Source organism: Oncorhynchus masou, chromosome 28 (assembly GCF_036934945.1).
Source record: "Oncorhynchus masou masou isolate Uvic2021 chromosome 28, UVic_Omas_1.1, whole genome shotgun sequence".
Classification (NCBI taxonomy): domain Eukaryota; kingdom Metazoa; phylum Chordata; class Actinopteri; order Salmoniformes; family Salmonidae; genus Oncorhynchus; species Oncorhynchus masou.
Window position 1 is genome coordinate 75,081,412 of NC_088239.1, and position 23,025 is coordinate 75,104,436.

A 23,025-nucleotide genomic window follows, 5' to 3' on the forward strand; every position below is an offset into this window, starting at 1 on the left:
CATGAGAGGATCTGCAGATAAGAATGGGAGAAACTCCCCAGATACAGGTGTGCCAAGCTTGTAGTGTCATACACAAGAAGACTCAGTGCTGTAATCACTGCCAAAGGTGCAACATAGTACTGATTAAAGGGTCTGAAAACTTATGTAAATGTTATATTTCAGTTTTTATTTTTTAATAAATTAGCAAACATTTCTCAACCAGTTTTTGCTTGTCATTATGGGATATTGTGTGGATTTATGAGCAGAAAAAAACAACTTCCATTTTAGAATAAGGCTGTATCGTAACAAAATGTGGAAAAGTCAAGGGATCTGAATACTTTCCGAAGGCACTGTATGTGTAAATGCATTTAACCCCGTTATCTTATTTCCTGGCAAAGCCCACCCATCTACTGTTTTGTGTGGTTAGAGCCTCATAACCACTAAGTAACTTCCTGCATGTTATAAATTCATGTTTATTATTTAAATAATCACAGGACGGGCTTATTGACATCACTACTGTTATAGAGTACTTAAGGAAAAAGCAAGTGGAAAACCACGATGGTTTACTTAAGAAAGGGCTTAGTTGGTGGGTTACTTTTTATAGATTCCCTAAAGAGGGGAAAGTTGACATGGTTGTTGTGACCAATATGAGTCACTTCATTGTGACGGTCTTCCAACCATAACATTTATGATGCAAGTGTTTGCTTACACCCACACCTGTAAGGTCATACATAGATTTAGACACTGATATGTTATGACCTTATTCTCTTGATGGGATGAGGGTTAACCACATTGGCAACTTTAACAAATATTGTTCACCAGAAAAATGTTCCGCGAACAACCCTGAAGGCATGGTCTGCACAGAGTATACAAACATTAAAATCACTCTTTCCATGACATAGATTGACCAAGTGAAAGCTATGATCCCTTATTGATGTCACTTGTTGAATCCACTTCAATCAGTGTAGATGAAGGGGAGGAGACGGGTTATAGAAGGATTTTTAAGCCTTGAGACATGGATTGTGTATGTGTACCATTCAGGGGGTGAATGGGCAAGACAACATATTTAAGTGTCTTTGAACAGGGGATGGTAGTAGGTGCCAGGCACACTGGTTTGTGTGAAGAACAGCAACACTGCTGGTGTTTTCACGCTGAACAGTTTCCTGTGTGTATCAACAATGGTCCACCACCCAAAGGATATCCAGCCAACTTAAGATGTGGGAAGCATTGGAGTCACCCAGGGGCATAGGCCTGGGTGGACACAGACCCTGCCAGGCCCACCCAATCAGATTGAGCAAGACTAAAAAATAATACATCATTAATAAAAAAATACTAGTCAGCCCCCCCCCCCCCCATGCATTTGACATGATCACACTTGCAACACGCCCCCCTCATGCGTCAGTTCTCTCTCTTACTGGAATCCCCAACACAGAATAGGAAATCCTATAGCAGCTTAAAGTCAGAGACCTGATCACAACTGGTTCATTTCCAGTCACATCAACAGTTCTGCCAAAGCCTGGCTGGAGGGGATGGCACAAGACACTTGTCTCACAGGCTTTCGACTTGCCGGGGTTGTCCTTGCAGCATTGATTGTCAATGCAGCGTGTTTGATCTGGATCTATTCTGCTAAGGTAAATTATATGCTGAGTAATGCTGTACAGACCATATACTTCCAACATGGAACGGATATTTATTTGAATAAATTTTCAATTAGAGGACAGTGGGTTATAAGTATTACAGTATCTACTCTATGTAGTTACTTCTCTAGTGCTGGATAGTTTACTGTTTTTACTCAGTCTGAAAAGAAAATAGCTTTGTTACTGCATGTCTTAAGCCTGACTGGGCTTTGCGGTGAGAACCATTTTTAACATCTCAAAGCCCAGAGTCAGACTCAAGACATACAAAGCTGTATTTGAGCACAGATCTGTTAAAATGATTAGGGTTCTATACAGCCTATTTGCCAAAACAGCTAAATCAAAAGATTAGTTTGATTCAAACTTTACACTTAAAATAATAATGGAAAACATTGAGAATTGTCTGTGCAATATATTCCATCAACATGTTTTCCTATTTAGGTTATAATTGTTATATTATTTGAGGTATAACGGTACATGAGAGGATGTTAAATTGTTTTTCCTGTTTTTAATTTTAGCCGGTTGAATCACCGCCAGGAGCTGGTGGAGGTCTAATTCATGGTAAGCTTCATTCTGTGGATGGAAATGAAAGTTAGACAAATATACAGCCATTTAAAAAGACAACCATCATTTTTGTTTGAAGGCACAGATATTTTCTTGTCAAAACGATGCTACAGCATTCCTCTCTGACACTTAACATGTTTATTACTGAGCCTGGAGTTACAGGAAACTGCACCCCCACACTAAGGCAGGAAGTGTTTGTGTGTGTGCGTGATTGGGTATATTTACATCATACTGTGGGGGTGTGACAATTGATGATTGTGTGAGATTTTGTCAATGCACCTATTTGCAGTATTCAAGTTTAGGGATTGACCCATACTTTGGAAGCTTGATGAAGCCTCATTGGCATTAGAAGAACAATATATTTTGAGTGAGCATGTTTGTGTCTTTTGTTGTTGTGAAAAATGTAAACAAAAACCGTCTTCCATGTCACAGACTTGGGGAAATTTCTCAGAAGTCCTTCCTCCAATTCCAGTTTGTTCCTTAAAGGTGACCCAGCCATTACTTTGCATTGTTGATAGGCCTACTGCGTCAGTTCATAAGTAACTAAAAAAGGAAAATATAAATACAGATGTTCTTTACTTACCCTTTTCTACTTACCTTGGATGTTGTTGTTTGACCCAGACCTTTTGATTGTTTTAGTAATTGTTTTACTTCCGTTTGTTGACCTTGCTTTCTCTATTGTTTGGTTCCCAACAGCCTCTCACCCCACCAAACAGACCAAACAGATCTTTGGTGAGCTGGAGTGGGAGGAGGAGGGGAAGGAGATTGGCAGCATGTTCCTGACCAAGAACAGGACCCACATCCAGGTGACCATGGCAGGCTGGTATGTGGTCTTTGTCCAAGCCACCTTTAAGCTGCCAGCAGGGAATGACACCAGGGACCTAAGGCTACAGCTGGATTTCACCTACCAGGAGCGTACGGACCAGTTTGCCAGTGCCTTTGACACGCGGCAGTTGCTGGAAGAGGAGCAAGACGCCCCATTGAGTTTCTCTGTCCTTGTGCGGATGGAGCCGGAGAATAGACTGTCTGTGATGGCAAGCCACAGGCAGCGGGTTGATTATGAGAGAAGACCAGTCTCTACCTTCATTACTATCATTAGATGCTCTGACTAGCCAAACTGGAGCCTGAGGAGAGGGCCAATGTCTAATACCTTTTGAGTTAGTGTCTGTATGCCACACGTATTCATTAAGGTGGTATGTACAGGTAACTGCCAAAATAAAGGAAACGCCAACATAAAGTGTCTTATTTGGGGTGTTGGGCCAGAAGAGTTTCAATGCACCTTGGCATATATTCTACACGTGTCTGGACCTATTGGAGAGATGCCATATGAAATTCCATTATTTGTTTTATTTGTTGATGGTGGAGGAAAACGCTATCTCACGCAACACTCCAGAATCTCTCAAGTGTTAAATTGGGTTGAGATTTGGTACATGAGATGGCCATGGCATATGGTTTACATCGTTTTCATTTTCATCAAACCATTTAGTGACCACTTGTGCCCTGTGGATGGGGGGCATTGTCATCCTATTGGGGCTTAGACATAGTAGCCAAAATAATGGGCAAATTAATGTCCTGCCCAGCATTTTTATACTTGACCCTAAACATGATGCAATGTTAATTGCTTTTTAACTCTGGAACCACACCTGTGTGGAAGCACCTGCTTTCAATATGCTTTGTATCCCTTATTTACTCAAGTGTTTCCATTTATTTTTGCCAATTACCTGTATGAAACCAGAGACCTAGGGAAGGACTCGATTGTATACTCCTCAGGTCCCCTGCTCAAAACTAATTGGATGAGAAAAGAGGTCCCTACCCTCTGACCTCCAATGGGTTTTGAGAGGGAGACGAGGAGAGAGGACGTGATGTGTATCCTTCCATAAGAGATTAGAATCTTAAAACAACAAACCCTGTGATTTTATGAGCTGTCTGCACATTACTGCTGGCTTGTTTGTATGCTTTTGTAGGGGATGGAGAAACTGTAGGTGGGCTCATTGGTGACAGTCATGGACACGGTTACTGACAAGAGAAGCGGGGCAAGCAGGATGGGGGTAAAGGATGTCCACCAGCCATTTACCTCATTTAATTTTCTTAATTTGGCTGATTTATTTGTTTTCACAATATCTGAATGTCTGGATTGAAGACAAAAGAGTTATACTGTTAAGGGTGCTAGCATGGTGCATCTCAATAGCAGGACTACAGTAAAAAAAAGGCATTTTATTTGGCCTAAAAAATCTGACTACACCTTTTATATATTATATCAGGTAACATTTTTATATACTCAACAAATTTAATGTTGCAGAAAAATAAAGTACCTGACCACACTACACAACTTTTGTTGACACCCATCTTTTACCAATTCTTATAATGTTGTGTAGTAGTGATGGACATATAATAAATGTGAGAGAAAGAGAGTGCTACGGGCTCTGGCTGGGCCACTCCTGTGTTGTCTTGGCTTTGTGCCTATGGTCGTTGTCGTGTTGGAAGGTGAACCTTTGCCACAGTCTGAGGTCCTGAGCGCTCTGGATCAGGTTTTCATCAAGGATCTCTCAGTACTTTGCTTCATTCATCTTTCCCTTGATCCTGACTAGTCTCCCAGTCCATGCCGCGGATTAATCTCCCCACAGCATGATGCTGCCACCACCATGTTTCACCGTAGGGATGGTGCCAGGTTTCCTTCAGACGTGACACTTGGCATTCAGGCCAAAGAGTTCCATCTTGGTTTCATCAAACCAGAGAATCTTGTTTCTCATGGTCTGAGAGTCCTTTAGTTGCCTTTTGGCAAACTCCATACGGGTTGTCATGCCTTTTACTGAGGAGTGGCATCCGTCTGGCCACTTACTGTACCATGAAGGCCTGATTAATGGAGTGGTTTAGAGATGGTTTTCCTTCTGGAAGGTTCTCCATCAGGTTCTTGGTCACCTCTCTGACCAAGCCCTTTCTTCTCAGATTGCTCAATTTGGCCAGGCGGCCAGCTCAAGGAAGAGTCTTGGTGGTTCCAAACTTCTTTGTTCAGTGTGTATATACACTACCGTTCAAAAGTTTGGGGTCACTTAAAAATGTCCTTGTTTTTGAAAGAAAAGCACAATTTGTGTCCATTAAAATAACATCAAATTGATCAGAAATACAGTGTAGTCATTGTTAATGTTGTAAATGACTATTGTAGCTGGAAACGTCTGATTTTAAATTGAATATCTACATGAGCCTGTAATCGAACCCACGAATTCTGATGCTCCCGACACTCAACTAGTCTAAAGAAGGCCAGTTTTATTGCTTCTTTAATCAGAACCACAGTTTTCAGCTGCGCTAACATAATTGCAAAAGGGTTTTTCTAATGATCAATTAGCCTTTTAAAATGATAAACTTGGATAAGCTAACACAACGTCCCATTGGAACACAGGAGTGATGGTTGCTGATAATGGGCCTCTGTGCACCTATGTAGATATTCCATTAAAAATCAGCCGTTTCCAGCTACAATAGTCATTTACAAAAGTAACAATGTCTGTACACTGTATTTCTGATCAGTTTGATGTTATTTTAATGGATTTTTTGTGTGCTTTTCTTTCAAAAACAAGGACATTTCTAAGTGACCCCAAACCTTTGAACGGTAGTGTATATATATTTGCATGTATTAAAACGTATCATGCACCCTATATGATGGGTTGAGTTGGGAATGTTGCCAGGACACACTTCTTGCAACAAGTGCCATGGATTTGACCACAGAACGTCATCATAACACCTTCATAGGTTATGCTTCTTTTTGACAGTAACATCAGTTTTACACTTAAGCAATAAGGCCCGAGGGGGTGTGGTATATGGCCAATACACCACCGCTAAGTGCTGTTCTTACCATGGTATATTGGCCATGTACCACAAACCCCCGAGGTGCCTTGTTACTATTATAAACTGGTTACCAACTTAATTAGAGCAGTAAAAATACATGTTTTGTCATACCTGTGGTATACTTAAGCAGTAAGTCCAGAGGAGGTGTGGTATATGGCAAAATACCACGGCTAAGGGCTGTATCCAGGCACTCCGCGTTGCGTCGTGCATAAGAACAGCCCTTAGCCATGGTATATTGGCCATATATCACACCTCCTCTGACCTTATTGCTTAATATATCACGGCTGTCAGCCAATCAGCATTCAGGGCTCAAACCACCCAGGTTATAATAGTGCATATGTAACAGAGTAAGAAAAGATATCCTGTTTTATTTGTGAATTTTGCCAAAAAATGTTTCATCAGCATTGAATTCATGTTATTGAGTTCAGGTTTCAACATGTCTTGGTTTCAATTATGCCAATTGATAGGTTTAATTTATGGTACTTGACTGACATCGTGTGGTTGGTTGATGGTATTGCATTCTAGCTGTTTTATTTTTGCACACCATTTTCAAATCAAATCAAATGTTATTAGTCACATGCACCGAATACAACAGGTGTAGTAGACCTTACAGTGAAATGCTTACTTATGAACCCCTAACCAACAGTGCAGTTTCTAAGAATAAGAGATAAAAGTAACAAGTAATTAAAAAGCAGCAGTAAAAAATAACAATATATACAGGGGGGTGCCGGTACAGAGTCAGAGTTTGTACATGTGGGTAGAGTTAATTAAAGTGACTATGCATAGATGACAACAGAGTGGCAGTGGTGTGGAGAGGGGAGGGGTGGTCAATGCAAACAGTCTGGGTAGCCATTTGACAAGATGTTCAGGAGTCTTATTGCTTGGGGGTACAAGCTGTTTAGTAGCCTCTTGGACCTAGACTTGGCGCTCTGGTACCGCTTGCTGTGTGGTAGCAGAGAGAACAGTCTATGACTAGGATGGTGAAGTCTTAGACAATTTGCCTTCCTCTGACACCGCCTGGTATTGAGGTCCTGGATGGCAGGAAGCTTGGCCCCAGTGATGTACTGGGCCGTTTGCACTATCCTCTGTAGGATAGTGTAGATAGTGCCTGCAGTGATGCAACCAGATGGTGCAGCTGTAGAACCTTTTGAGGATCTGAGGACCCATGCCGTCTCCTGACGGGGAATAGGTTTTGTTGTGCCCGCTTCACGACTGTCATTGTGTGCTTGAATCATGTTAGTTTGTGAACACCAAGGAACTTGAAGCTCTCAACCTGCTTCACTGCAGCCCCGTCGAGAAGAATGGGGGTGTGTTCGGTCCTCTTTTTCCTGTAGTCCACAATCATCTCCTTTGTCTTGATCACGTTGAGGGAGAGGTTGTTGTCCTGGCACCACATGGCCAGGTCTCTGACCTCCTCCCTGTAGGCTGTCTCGTTGTTGTCAGTGATCAGATTTACCACTGTTGGTGTTTAGTCCCAGGGTCCTTAGCTTGTTGATGAGCATTGGGGGCACTGTGGTGTAGAACGCTGAGCTGTAGTCAATGAATAGCATTCTCACATAGGTGTTCCTTTTGTCCATGTGGGAAAGGGCAGTGTGGAGTACAATAGAGACTTCATCATCTGTGGATCTCTTGGGGTGGTATGCAAATTGGAATGGGTCTAGGGTTTCCGTGCTACTACACCTGCATTGCTTGCTGTTTGGGGTTTTAGGCTGGGTTTCTGTACAGCAATTTGAGATATCAGCTCATGTATGAAGGGCTATATAAATACATTTGATTTGATTTGATTCTGGGATGATGGTGTTGAAGTGAGCCATGACCAGCCTTTCAAAGCACTTCATGGCTACAGATGTGAGTGCTACAGGTTGGTAGTCATTTAGGCAGGTTACCTTAGTGCCTGTGCCAAAGAACACTATGATGGTCTGCTTAAAACATGTTGGTATTACAGACTCAGACAGGGAGAGGTTAAAAATGTCAGTGAAGACATTTTACATTACATTTAAGTCATTTAGCAGACGCTCTTATCCAGAGCGACTTACAAATTGGTGAATTCACCTTCTGACATCCAGTGGAACAGCCACTTTACAATAGTGCATCTAAGTCATTAAGGGGGGGGTGAGAAGGATTACTTATCCTATCCTAGGTATTCCTTGAAGAGGTGGGGTTTCAGGTGTCTCCGGAAGGTGGTGATTGACTCCGCTGTCCTGGCGTCGTGAGGGAGTTTGTTCCACCATGGGCCTGATCAGAGCCTGGAGGTACTGCGGTGCCGTTCCCCTCACAGCTCCGTAGGCAAGCACCATGGTCTTGTAGACACTCTGCTATCTGGTCAGCGCATGCTTGCAGTACACGTCCTGGTAATCCATCTGGACCTGCGGCCTTGTGAATGTTGACCTGTCTAAAGGTCTTACTCACATCGGCTGTGGAGATCACAGAGTCTTCACAGTCTTCCGGTATAGCTCTCTCCTGCATGTTTCAGTGTTATTTGCCTCAAAGCGAGCATAGAAGTAGTTTAGATCGTCTGGTAACCCTCGTATCACTGGGCAGCTTTCGACTGTGCTTCCCTTTATAGTCTGTAATGGTTTGTAAGCCCTGCCACATACAACGAGCATCGGCGCCAGTGTAGTATGATTCAATCTTAGTCCTGTATTGACGCTTTGCCTGTTTGATTGTGCCGTCGGAGGGCATAGCAGGATTTCTTATAAGCTTCCGGGTTAGAGTCCTGCTCCTTGAAAGCGGCGGCTCTAGCCTTTAGTTCAGTGCGGATACTGCCTGTAATCCATGGCTTCTGGTTGGGGCATGTACGTACGGTCACTGTGGGGATGACGTCATCGATGCACTTATTGATGAAGCCAATGACAGATGTGGCGTACTCCTCAATACTAATGGAGGAATCCCGGAACATTTTCCAGTCTGTGCTTGCAAAACAGTCCTGTAGCTTAGCACCTGCTTCATCTGAACACTTTTTTATTGATCTAGTCACGGGTGCTTCCTGCTTTAATTTTTGTAAACAGGAATCAGGAGGATGGAATTATGGTTAGATTTGCCAAATGTAGGGCGAAGGAGAGCTTTGTATGCATCTCTGTGGAGTATAGGTGGTCCAGAGTTATTTTCTCTCTGGTTGCACATTTAACATGCTAATAGAAATTTGGTAAAACTGATTTAAGTTTCCCTGCATTAAAGTCCCGACTACTCGGAAGTCTGGTGAGCATTTTCTTGTTTGCTTATGGCGGAATACAGCTGATTCAATGCTGTCTTAGTGCCAGCCTCTGAATGTGGTGGTATGTAAACAGCTGCAAGGAATATAGATGAAAACTCTCCAGGTAGGTAGTGAGGTCTGCAGCTTATCATGATAAACTCTACCTCAGGTGAGCAATAGCTCAAGACTTCCTTAGATATCGTGCACCAGCAGTTGTTAACAAATTACATAGACTGCCACCCCGTGTCTTACCAGACGCCGCTGTTCCATCCTGCTGGTACAGTGTATAACCAGCCAGCTGTATGTTGATATTGTCGTTGTTCAGCCACGACTCCGTGAAGCATAAGGTGTTAGTTTTTAATGTCCCGTTTGTAGTTTAATCTTCCCAGTAACTGGTCCATTTTATTGTCCAAAGATTGCATGTTTGCGAGCAGAATTGAGGGGAGTGAGGGTTTAGTTGATCACCTCCTACTCCTCAGAAGGCAGCCTGCTCTCCGGCCTCTCTTTCTCCTCCTCTTCACACAGATCACTGGGGTCGGGGCCTGTTCCAGAGGGAGCCGTATATCCTCCGCCTCGTGCTCGTCAGAGTCGTGAAAGAAGAAAAAGGATTCTGCTAGTCCATAGTGAGTAATCACAGTCCTGATGTCTAGAAGTTATTTTTGTTCATAAAAGACGGTAGCGGCAACATTATGTACAAAAAGAGTTAAAAATAAAAAGTTACCAACAACGCAGATAAACGGAGAAATAAATCGGTTGGGGGCACGTTAAATGTCTGCCTTCTGCTCTGGCGCCATCTTTTCCTGGAATTTATGGTTCTTGCTTCTCCACACCTTTCCCAGTTAAAGGCACTTTCTTTTCATATAATTACGTCCAAACTGTCACAAAATTGTTGTCTGAATAATGTACAATGTAATGACATGTGGCTTGTCATAATGCGAATTGTATTTTGGTTGTTTTAACAGGGTTTATGCTAACTTGTTAGCTATGCTAGCTCTCTTCCTGTTATGTACACTGTTAGCTAGTTTATTTTCAACATGTACGCACCGTCCAAACCTAAAAGGTTCAACATTTTTGTAGGTTTTTAAAAATAATTTTATGTTGTAGTTGTTTGAAAGAAGCCATAAGTCTTAATGTGTTTTCTATGGATAATTTGTATTTGTTCCATGTAATTGTTATTGTACATTTGTATTTGATAATTTTATATGGAGCTGGTATGCATTATGAAAGAAAAAATACTATACGATCCAAACAAGAATAATATAACAGGCTGTTTCTTGCTGATTGAATGAATAGTGTGAGAGAAGCCATAAGTCAACTAAAACTGTGGTGTGTACAATTGTCTGTCCAAGAAAAATACAAATAAATGTAAGATTACATGAGCTCCAGTACGATCATGTCCATGCCTGCTGATTGTTTACCATGGAGAGGAGTTCAAATCGGAAGCCTTGGGCAAAGGATGTAGTATAGTTCAGTCTACGCAGTGACCCATCAATAGACCATGTGAGATGTGAATCACCCAGACTTCATCTATGGCATCTTAAAACAGGGAATTTTTACTAGAATTAAGTGTCAGGAATTGTGAAAAACGGATTTGAAATGTATTTGGCTAAGGTGTATGTAAACTTCCAACTTCAACTATATATGGAACTTGCCACAGCACAATCACTACCATTTTTGAACATGGAGGAACATCACTACCCTGAACAGCAGCTGCATGCTCGTGGAAGAGAAATAAGAAGATGAGTAAGAATGCGTGGTGGTGGTGTTAAGGGAAGACATAATAGAGGAAGAGGTAGAAGGCAAAGAATAAGTCCCTGATGAAATCAGAGCCACAATTGTGGACCATGTCATGAACCAATGGAAGAGGCTGGTCAGAGAGTACAGCCTAATGTAAACAGGTCCATAGTGTCATCAATTATGCAAACATTCCGTAGGAAAAACCGATTTATGTACTTGTTCTTTACTTTTGTCACAGCATTTCATTCACAACAATACAGCAACTATTGTAAAGGTAAATGCAAGTCTGAAAATCACAATGTCAAAATCACAAGATATGTATGCGGAATATACAGTAATACAGTAATACAGCACAATTTAATTACAATATACTATCTGTATCTATTTGTGAATTCTACGTCATATATAGGACTGCACAACAACCTCATGCTGGTGGCAGAGCAGCTCTACATGTCATATATAGGACTGCATAACGACCTCATGCTGGTGGCAGAGCAGCTCTACATGTCATATATAGGACTGCACAACGACCTCATGCTGGTGGCAGAGCAGCTCTACATGTTATATATAGGACTGCACAACGACCTCATGCTGATGGCAGAGCAGCTCTACATGTCATATATAGGACTGCACAACGACCTAATGCTGGTGGCAGAGCAGCTCTACATGTCATATATAGGACTGCACAACAACCTCATGCTGGTGGCAGAGCAGCTCTACATGTCATATATAGGACTGCACAACGACCTCATGCTGGTGGCAGAGCAGCTCTACATGTCATATATAGGACTGCACAACGACCTCATGTTGATGACAGAGCAGCTCTACATGACATATATAGGACTGCACAACAACCTCATGCTGGTGGCAGAGCAGCTCTACATGTCATATATAGGACTGCACAACGACCTCATGCTGGTGGCAGAGCAGCTCTACATGTCATATATAGGACTGCACAACGACCTCATGTTGATGACAGAGCAGCTCTACATGTCATATATAGGACTGCACAACGACCTCATGCTGGTGGCAGAGCAGCTCTACATGTCATATATAGGACTGCACAACGACCTCATGTTGATGACAGAGCAGCTCTACATGACATATATAGGACTGCACAACGACCTCATGCTGGTGGCAGAGCAGCTCTACATGTCATATATAGGACTGCACAACGACCTCATGTTGATGACAGAGCAGCTCTACATGACATATATAGGACTGCACAACGACCTCATGCTGGTGGCAGAGCAGCTCTACATGTCATATTTAGGACTGCACAAGGACCTCATGCTGGTGGCAGAGCAGCTCTACATGTCATATATAGGACTACATAACGACCTCATGCTGGTGGCAGAGCAGCTCTACATGTCATATATAGGACTGCACAACGACCTCATGTTGATGACAGAGCAGCTCTACATGACATATAGGACTGCACAACGACCTCATGCTGGTACAGAGCAGCTCTACATGTCATATATAGGACTGCACAACGACCTCATGCTGGTGGCAGAGCAGCTCTACATGTAATATATATAGGACTGCACAACGACCTCATGCTGATGGCAGAGCAGCTCTACATGTCATATATAGGACTGCACAACGACCTCATGCTGGTGGCAGAGCAGCTCTACGTGTCATATATAGGACTGCACAACGACCTCATGTTGATGACAGAGCAGCTCTACATGACATATATAGGACTGCACAACGACCTCATGCTGGTGGCAGAGCAGCTCTACATGTCATATATAGGACTGCACAACGACCTCATGCTGGTGGCAGAGCAGCTCTACATGTCATATATAGGACTGCACAACGACCTCATGCTGGTGGCAGAGCAGCTCTACATGTCATATTTAGGACTGCACAACGACCTCATGCTGGTGGCAGAGCAGCTCTACATGTCATATATAGGACTACATAACGACCTCATGCTGGTGGCAGAGCAGCTCTACATGTCATATATAGGACTGCACAACGACCTCATGCTGATGGCAGAGCAGCTCTACATGTCATATATAGGACTGCACAACGACCTCATGTTGATGACAGAGCAGCTCTACATGACATATAGGACTGCACAACGACCTCATGCTGGTACAGAGCAGCTCTACATGTCATATATAGGACTGCACAACGACCTCATGCTGGTGGCAGAGCAGCTCTACATGTAATATATATAGGACTGCACAACGACCTCATGCTGATGACAGAGCAGCTCTACATGTCATATATAGGACTGCACAACGACCTCATGCTGGTGGCAGAGCAGCTCTACATGTCATATATAGAACTACATAAAGACCTCATGCTGGTGGCAGAGCAGCTCTACATGTCATATATAGGACTGCACAACGACCTCATGCTGATGGCAGAGCAGCTCTACATGTCATATATAGGACTGCACAACGACCTCATGCTGGTGGCAGAGCAGCTCTACATGTCATATATAGGACTGCACAACGACCTCATGCTGGTGGCAGAGCAGCTCTACATGTCATATATAGGACTGCATAACGACCTCATGCTGGTGGCAGAGCAGCTCTACATGTCATATTTAGGACTGCACAACGACCTCATGCTGGTGGCAGAGCAGCTCTACATGTCATATATAGGACTGCACAACGACCTCATGCTGGTGGCAGAGCAGCTCTACATGTCTTATATAGGACTACACAACCACCTCATGCTGGTGGCAGAGCAGCTCTACATGTCATATATAGGACTGCACAACGACCTCATGTTGATGACAGAGCAGCTCTACATGACATATATAGGACTGCACAACGACCTCATGCTGGTGGCAGAGCAGCTCTACATGTCATATATAGGACTGCACAACGACCTCATGCTGGTGGCAGAGCAGCTCTACATGTCATATTTAGGACTGCACAACGACCTCATGCTGGTGGCAGAGCAGCTCTACATGTCATATATAGGACTGCATAACGACCTCATGCTGGTGGCAGAGCAGCTCTACATGTCATATATAGGACTGCACAACGACCTCATGCTGATGGCAGAGCAGCTCTACATGTCATATATAGGACTGCACAACGACCTCATGCTGGTGGCAGAGCAGCTCTACATGTCATATATAGGACTGCACAACGACCTCATGCTGATGGCAGAGCAGCTCTACATGTCATATATAGGACTGCACAACGACCTCATGCTGGTGGCAGAGCAGCTCTACATGTCATATATAGGACTGCACAACGACCTCATGCTGGTGGCGGAGCAGCTCTACATGTCATATATAGGACTGCACAACGACCTCATGTTGATGACAGAGCAGCTCTACATGACATATATAGGACTGCACAACGACCTCATGCTGGTGGCGGAGCAGCTCTACATGTCATATATAGGACTGCACAACGACCTCATGCTGGTGGCGGAGCAGCTCTACATGTCATATATAGGACTGCACAACGACCTCATGCTGGTGGCAGAGCAGCTCTACATGTCATATATAGGACTACATAACGACCTCATGCTGGTGGCAGAGCAGCTCTACATGTCATATATAGGACTGCACAACGACCTCATGTTGATGACAGAGCAGCTCTACATGACATATAGGACTGCACAACGACCTCATGCTGGTACAGAGCAGCTCTACATGTCATATATAGGACTGCACAACGACCTCATGCTGGTGGCAGAGCAGCTCTACATGTAATATATATAGGACTGCACAACGACCTCATGCTGATGGCAGAGCAGCTCTACATGTCATATATAGGACTGCACAACGACCTCATGCTGGTGGCAGAGCAGCTCTACGTGTCATATATAGGACTGCACAACGACCTCATGTTGATGACAGAGCAGCTCTACATGACATATATAGGACTGCACAACGACCTCATGCTGGTGGCAGAGCAGCTCTACATGTCATATATAGGACTGCACAACGACCTCATGCTGGTGGCAGAGCAGCTCTACATGTCATATATAGGACTGCACAACGACCTCATGCTGGTGGCAGAGCAGCTCTACATGTCATATTTAGGACTGCACAACGACCTCATGCTGGTGGCAGAGCAGCTCTACATGTCATATATAGGACTACATAACGACCTCATGCTGGTGGCAGAGCAGCTCTACATGTCATATATAGGACTGCACAACGACCTCATGCTGATGGCAGAGCAGCTCTACATGTCATATATAGGACTGCACAACGACCTCATGTTGATGACAGAGCAGCTCTACATGACATATAGGACTGCACAACGACCTCATGCTGGTACAGAGCAGCTCTACATGTCATATATAGGACTGCACAACGACCTCATGCTGGTGGCAGAGCAGCTCTACATGTAATATATATAGGACTGCACAACGACCTCATGCTGATGACAGAGCAGCTCTACATGTCATATATAGGACTGCACAACGACCTCATGCTGGTGGCAGAGCAGCTCTACATGTCATATATAGAACTACATAAAGACCTCATGCTGGTGGCAGAGCAGCTCTACATGTCATATATAGGACTGCACAACGACCTCATGCTGATGGCAGAGCAGCTCTACATGTCATATATAGGACTGCACAACGACCTCATGCTGGTGGCAGAGCAGCTCTACATGTCATATATAGGACTGCACAACGACCTCATGCTGGTGGCAGAGCAGCTCTACATGTCATATATAGGACTGCATAACGACCTCATGCTGGTGGCAGAGCAGCTCTACATGTCATATTTAGGACTGCACAACGACCTCATGCTGGTGGCAGAGCAGCTCTACATGTCATATATAGGACTGCACAACGACCTCATGCTGGTGGCAGAGCAGCTCTACATGTCTTATATAGGACTACACAACCACCTCATGCTGGTGGCAGAGCAGCTCTACATGTCATATATAGGACTGCACAACGACCTCATGTTGATGACAGAGCAGCTCTACATGACATATATAGGACTGCACAACGACCTCATGCTGGTGGCAGAGCAGCTCTACATGTCATATATAGGACTGCACAACGACCTCATGCTGGTGGCAGAGCAGCTCTACATGTCATATTTAGGACTGCACAACGACCTCATGCTGGTGGCAGAGCAGCTCTACATGTCATATATAGGACTGCATAACGACCTCATGCTGGTGGCAGAGCAGCTCTACATGTCATATATAGGACTGCACAACGACCTCATGCTGATGGCAGAGCAGCTCTACATGTCATATATAGGACTGCACAACGACCTCATGCTGGTGGCAGAGCAGCTCTACATGTCATATATAGGACTGCACAACGACCTCATGCTGGTGGCAGAGCAGCTCTACATGTCTTATATAGGACTACACAACCACCTCATGCTGGTGGCAGAGCAGCTCTACATGTCATATATAGGACTGCACAACGACCTCATGTTGATGACAGAGCAGCTCTACATGACATATATAGGACTGCACAACGACCTCATGCTGGTGGCAGAGCAGCTCTACATGTCATATATAGGACTGCACAACGACCTCATGCTGGTGGCAGAGCAGCTCTACATGTCATATTTAGGACTGCACAACGACCTCATGCTGGTGGCAGAGCAGCTCTACATGTCATATATAGGACTGCATAACGACCTCATGCTGGTGGCAGAGCAGCTCTACATGTCATATATAGGACTGCACAACGACCTCATGCTGATGGCAGAGCAGCTCTACATGTCATATATAGGACTGCACAACGACCTCATGCTGGTGGCAGAGCAGCTCTACATGTCATATATAGGACTGCACAACGACCTCATGCTGGTGGCGGAGCAGCTCTACATGTCATATATAGGACTGCACAACGACCTCATGTTGATGACAGAGCAGCTCTACATGACATATATAGGACTGCACAACGACCTCATGCTGGTGGCGGAGCAGCTCTACATGTCATATATAGGACTGCACAACGACCTCATGCTGGTGGCGGAGCAGCTCTACATGTCATATATAGGACTGCACAACGACCTCATGCTGGTGGCAGAGCAGCTTTACATGTCATATATAGGACTGCACAACAACCTTATGCTGGTGGCAGAGCAGCTCTACATGTCATATATAGGACTGCACAACGACCTCATGCTGGTGGCGGAGCAGCTCTACATGTCATATATAGGACTGCACAACGACCTCATGCTGGTGGCGGAGCAGCTCTACATGTCATATATAGGACTGCACAACGACCTCATGCTGGTGGCGGAGCAGCTCTACATGTCATATATAGGACTGCACAACGACCTCATGCTGGTGGCGGAGCAGCTCTACATGTCATATATAGGACTGCACAACAACCTCATGCTGGTGGCAGAGCAGCAGTATTCAGCCATCAGCAAGAACAAGACATTTGCAACATGGTCATTGCCAACAATTCCATCAGGCTTAGAGGGATCCAAAGTGCAATCATAAATGACAACAATATCTTCGCAAATATCAATTCGGTCAGCATTTACACTATAGACAGAGTTTTCCCAAAAAATCTAATGACTATGAATCAACTCTACAAGGTGCCATTTGAGAGGAAAAGTGACAGAGTGAAGGAGCTGTGGTACCAGTATGTCCAGATAAACCATTGGTGTGTGCACATGGTATATTGTACAGGGAGTTTTACTGTACTTCAATGATGCCTGTATATACTTCTTGAAGTTGTAGATACCCATAAGAACAGAACATTTCTACTTTACTAAACTGTCTGATTCTAGAATAGGCTATGTAAAACTAACTTTATATTTTGCTTCTGTGTTACTATATAGAGAATAATGTAGCTGGAAGGACATGAAATGACCCACTTTCTTGTTTTTGTGGACGAGGCTGGGTTCAATCTGGCCAAAGGCAGGAGACGTGGCTGCAATCTCATTGGACACCGAACCACAATTGGCACACCAGGCCGACGCGGGGGCAATATTACAATGTGTGCTGCCATTTCTGAGAATGCTGTGAGCACACATATTCCACACATTGGTCCCTATAACACCTACCTTCTCCTGGCCTTCCTAAATACACTTTACAGAGACCTAATACCAGAACATGAAAGAGGTTTAGTTAGACCAGATTTGCCAAATGATGTAATTGTGTGGGACAATGTCAGCTTCCAGCGAGCCAACATTGTTAGGGAAAGGTTTGTTGTGCATGAAAGGATAACAGTGGAGTACCTTCCACCATCCTCCCCATTCCTGAATCCGATAGAAGATGGAGGTGGAAAGAATATGACTATCAGGCACAAGATCAGATGTCTCTGTTAGATGCCATGAATGCTGCTTGTGAGGACATCACAGGCGATCATAGTAGGGGATGGTTGCGCCACGCAAGGAGATTTTTCCCCAGGGCGCATCATAAGGGAAAACATCAGATGTGATGTTGACGAAAAGCTCAGGGATTCAATCTAGCAACCTTTTGGTTACTGGCCCGACGCTCTAACCACTAGGCTACCTGCCGCCCCAGATAAAACTGACATTATTGTATAGTACAGTGGGTAGTCAGTGTCAACAAAAGTAGAGCAGAACTGAAATGTGTATATACAGTTGAAGTCTGACGTTTACATACTCAGTTTTTCACAATTCCTGACATTTACAAATTCCCTGTTTAAAGGTCAGTTAGGATCACAACTTTATTTCAAGAATGTGAAAAGTCAGAATAATAGTATAGTTTATTTCAGCTTTTATGTATTTCATGACATTCCCAGTGGGTCAGAAGTTTGCATACACTCAATTAGTATTTGGTAGCATTGCCTTTGTAACGGTTTTCTTCTGGTGAAAGAGAGGCGGACCAAAACGCAGCATGGTTATAATTCATGGTTCTTTATTAATGAAACTATACATGAATAAATTACAAAACAAGAAACATGAAAACCTGAAACAGGCCCGTGTGGTACAAACACTGACACAGGAGACAACCACCCACAAAACCCAACACAAAACAGGCTACCTAAATATGGTTCCCAATCAGAGACAATGACACCTGCCTCTGATTGAGAGCCATATCAGGCCAAACATAGAAATAGACAAACTAGACATACAACATAGAATGCCCACCCAGCTCACGTCCTGACCAACACTAAAACAAGGAAAACACACAAGAACTATGGTCAGAACATGACAGCCTTTAAATGGTTTAACTTGGGTCAAACGTTTCGGGTAGCCTTCCACAAGCTTCCCACAATAAGTTGGGTGAATTTTGGCCCATTCCTCCTGACCGAGCTGGTGTAACTGACTCAGGTATGTAGACCTCCTTGCTCGCACACACTTTTTCAGTAGTTCTGCCCACACATTTTCTATTGGATTGAGGTCAGGGCTTTGTGATGGTGTCACGACTTCCGCAGAAGTCGGCGGTCGACATCACCGGCTTTCTAGCCATCGCTGCTCCATTTTTCATTTGTTTTGTCTTGTTCCCTGCACACCTGGTTTTCATTCCCCAATAACACTACATGTATTTATTCCTCTGTTCCCCCTCATGTCTTTGTGTGAGATTGTTTTGTGTTAAGTGTATGTTGACGCGCTTTACTGGTATGCGTTTGTTCCGTGTTTTATTTTCACGAGGTATGGTATTGTGTTTATACAATATTATTGTGACTGTTTGTGCGTTTGCATTGGCTGGAGGTTTCGACGCAGTGGCGTCCGTCTGTTGGTTTCTCCTGCCTAAAAAAAGTGTGCGCCTGTTCACAACTCTCTGCTCTCCTGCACCTGACTCCGCTCCCTGTATGCACACCATTGACAGAATCTCACACCAACCATGGAGTCAGCAGGAGCAGGTACCCCGGTCAGAGGAGTTGAGGAGCGCATCCAGGAACACTCGGCAATGCTGCATCATCTCGGTGCCATGATGGATCGCTTTGTCCAGACCATGTACCGCTGGGAGAGACAGGAAGTCTCTCCAGCACCTCGACCAGCGCAACTGGAGTTACCTCTACCTGTACCGTCCAGATCCAGTTCCAGTGGGATGCGTATGATGGGACGGCAGCACAGTGCCAGGGGTTCCTCTTAGAACTGGACCTATACCTGGACACTGTTCACCTATCTCCCTTGGGAAGGGAGAAAGTGTCCGCCCTTGTCTCATGCCTTTTGGTGAGAGCTCTGGAGTGGGTAAACGCTGTATGGGGAGAAGGAGACGTGTTGTTGGACCAGTGGAGTTCAATAGGCCGCTTCAGGGCCGTCTTCGACCATCCACCCAAAGGAAGAGTGGCGGGGTAACGGCTCTTCCATTTGAGGTAGGGGATGAGAAGCGTACAGGAGTTCACACTGGAATTCCAGACCTTGGCCGCCGGAGCAGGATGGAATGACAGGGCCCTCATCGACCACTACAGATGCAGCCTGCACGAGGACGTCCGACGGGAGTTGGCCTGCAGGGATGTCACCATTACTTTTGACCAGCTGGTGGATCTGTCCATCCGGTTGGATAACCTGCTGGTCACCCGCGGACGTCCAGAGGGGGCTCTGTCGGTTCCATCTTCCAGCACCCCCACTCAAATCAAATCAAATTTATTTATATAGCCCTTCGTACATCAGCTGATATCTCAAAGTGCTGTACAGAAACCCAGCCTAAAACCCCAAACAGCAAGCAATGCAGGTGTAGAAGCACGGTGGTTAGGAAAAACTCCCTAGAAAGGCCAAAACCTAGGAAGAAACCTAGAGAGGAACCAGGCTATGTGGGGTGGCCAGTCCTCTTCTGGCTGTGCCGGGTAGAGATTATAACAGAACATGGCCAAGATGTTCAAATGTTCATAAATGACCAGCATGGTCGAATAATAATAAGGCAGAACAGTTGAAACTGGAGCAGCAGCATGGCCAGGTGGACTGGGGACAGCAAGGAGTCATCATGTCAGGTAGTCCTGGGGCATGGTCCTAGGGCTCAGGTCCTCTGAGAGAAAGAAAGAAAGAGAATTAGAGAGAGCATATGTGGGGTGGCCAGTCCTCTTCCGGGTGTGCCGGGTGGAGATTATAACAGAACATGGCCAAGATGTTCAAATGTTCATAAATGACCAGCATGGTTGAATAATAATAAGTTAAAACAGTTGAAACTGGAGCAGCAGCACGGCCAGGTGGACTGGGGACAGCAAGGAGTCATCATGTCAGGTAGTCGTGGGGCATGGTCCTAGGGCTCAGGTCCTCCGAGAGAGAGAAAGAAAGAGAATTAGAGAGAGCATATGTGGGGTGGCCAGTCCTCTTCCGGCTGTGCCGGGTGGAGATTATAACAGAACATGGCCAAGATGTTCAAATGTTCATAAATGACCAATGAGAATTAGAGAACGCACACTTAGATTCACACAGGACACCGAATTGGACAGGAGAAGTACTCCAGATATAACAAACTGACCCCAGCCCCCTGACACATAAACTACTGCAGCACAAATACTGGAGGCTGAGACAGGAGGGGTCAGGAGACACTGTGGCCCCATCCGAGGACACCCCCGGACAGGGCCACTGGAGCTGGGAGGGGCTGCGCGTAGGGAGGCTGGAGGAGGAGCCTTCACGTGCACCATCTGTGGCTGCAGAGGTCACACTGCCGGTCGGTGCCGGGTTGGTCCCTCTGGCAGTTGAGGCAGCAGGCAGGGCACTCTGGCGTCACTCCAGGTGAGTCTGCACCACACTCTCTCAGAGTCCTCTTTTGTCCACCTGTTTGTACCTTGTTTTCCTGAGTTTTCCCTGCATTCCCAGCATAAGGCGCTCAACGATGCAGGCGCAGCCGGGAGCTTTATCGACAGAGTGCTCGCCCTTAGTTTAGGGATCCCCATTATTCCTGTGGTTAGACCTTTCCCGGTACACGCTCTGGATAGTTGACCACTAGGGTCCGGGCTAATCAGGGAAGCCACAATCTCCCTGGCCATGAAGACGCAGGGGGGGTCACGAGGAGAGAATTAGTCTCTTCCTCATTGACTCTCCTGCGTTTCCCGTGGTACTAGGCCTTCCCTGGTTGGCTCGTCATAACCCCACCATTTCCTGGCAACAGAGGGCTCTCACGGGGTGGTTGCGAGAGTGCTCAGGGAGGTGTGTAGATGTTTCCGTTGGTACTACCACGGTGGAAAGTCCAGACCAGGTCTCCACCATGCTCATTCACCCGGAATATGCCGATTTGGCTCTCGCCTTCAGTAAAAAGAAGGTGACTCAATTACCACCCAATTGACGGGGAGGGGGGGTTGTGCGATAAGTCTCCTGGTAGACGTTGCACTTCCCAGGAGTCACGTGTATCCCCTGTTGCAAGCGGAGACGGCAGCTATGGAGACATATGTTGCCGAATCCCTGCTTCAGGGGTATATTCGGTCTTCCACTTTACCCGCCCCCTCAAGTTTATTTTTTGTGAAGAAGAAGGATGGAGGGCTGCGCCCGTGCATTGACTATCGAGGTCTCAATCAAATCACGGTGAGGTACAGTTACCCGCTACCTCTTATCGCCACGGCAATTGAGTCAATGCACGGGGCACGCTTCTTCACTAAACTGGATCTCAGGAGTGCATACAACAAGGTGCGTATCCGGGAGGGAGACGAGTGGAAGACGGAGTTTAGTACCACCTCAGGGCATTATGAGTACCTCTTTATGCCATACGGGTTGATGAATGCTCCATCAGTCTTCCAATCCCTTGTAGACAAGATTTTCAAGGACGTGCACGGGCAGGTTGTAGTGGTGTATATTGATGACATTCTGATAAACTCCGCTACACACGCCGAGCATGTGTCCTTGGTACGCAAGGTACTTGGACGACTGTTGGAACATGACCTGTACGTCAAGGCTGAAAAATGCCTGTTCTTTCAGCAGTCCGTCTCCTTCCTGGGGTATCGCATTTCCACATCAGGGGTGGAGATGGAGAGTGACTGCATTGCAGCCGTGCATAATTGGCCGACTCCCACCACGGTAAAGGAGGTGCAGCAATTTTTAGGGTTTGCCAATTACTACCGGAGATTATCCAGGGTTTTGGCTAGGTGGCTGCTTCAATTACCTCACTGCTGAAGGGGGTCCTGTACGTCTGCAGTGGTCAGCTGAGGAGGACAGGGCTTTTAATCACCTGAGGGCTCTGTTTACGTCGGCTCCCATGCTGGCCTATCCGGAGCCTCTTTGGCATTCATAGTGGAGGTAGACGC

General features: G+C 45.3%; 1 protein-coding gene across 2 annotated transcripts; it reads left to right on the forward strand.

The window, feature by feature from the left end:
• Window positions 1–1,383: 1,383 nt before the first annotated feature.
• On the forward strand, window positions 1,384–4,500 carry si:dkey-220k22.3 (uncharacterized protein LOC796870 homolog). Of its 2 annotated transcripts, XM_064940989.1 has the most exons (4): window positions 1,384–1,610; window positions 2,132–2,174; window positions 2,610–2,663; window positions 2,874–4,500. In XM_064940989.1, exons 1-4 carry the CDS (start codon window positions 1,509–1,511, stop codon window positions 3,287–3,289), a joined length of 615 nt encoding a protein of 204 aa, XP_064797061.1. In that variant the 5' UTR covers window positions 1,384–1,508; the 3' UTR covers window positions 3,290–4,500. The 2 variants fall into 2 exon arrangements, with proteins under 2 accessions (XP_064797061.1, XP_064797062.1); XM_064940990.1 differs by lacking the exon at window positions 2,610–2,663.
• The last annotated feature ends 18,525 nt before the right edge of the window (window positions 4,501–23,025 follow it).

Excerpts from the sequence above, each read along its gene's own strand:
- si:dkey-220k22.3 (XM_064940989.1), top strand. The coding sequence starts at position 1,509 with ATGGCACAAGACACTTGTCTCACAGGCTTTCGACTTGCCGGGGTTGTC. Across the intron at positions 2,175-2,609 it reads TGGTGGAGGTCTAATTCATG|ACTTGGGGAAATTTCTCAGA; the intron begins GTAAGCTTCATT and ends TCCATGTCACAG. Across the intron at positions 2,664-2,873 it reads TTCCAGTTTGTTCCTTAAAG|CCTCTCACCCCACCAAACAG; the intron begins GTGACCCAGCCA and ends GGTTCCCAACAG.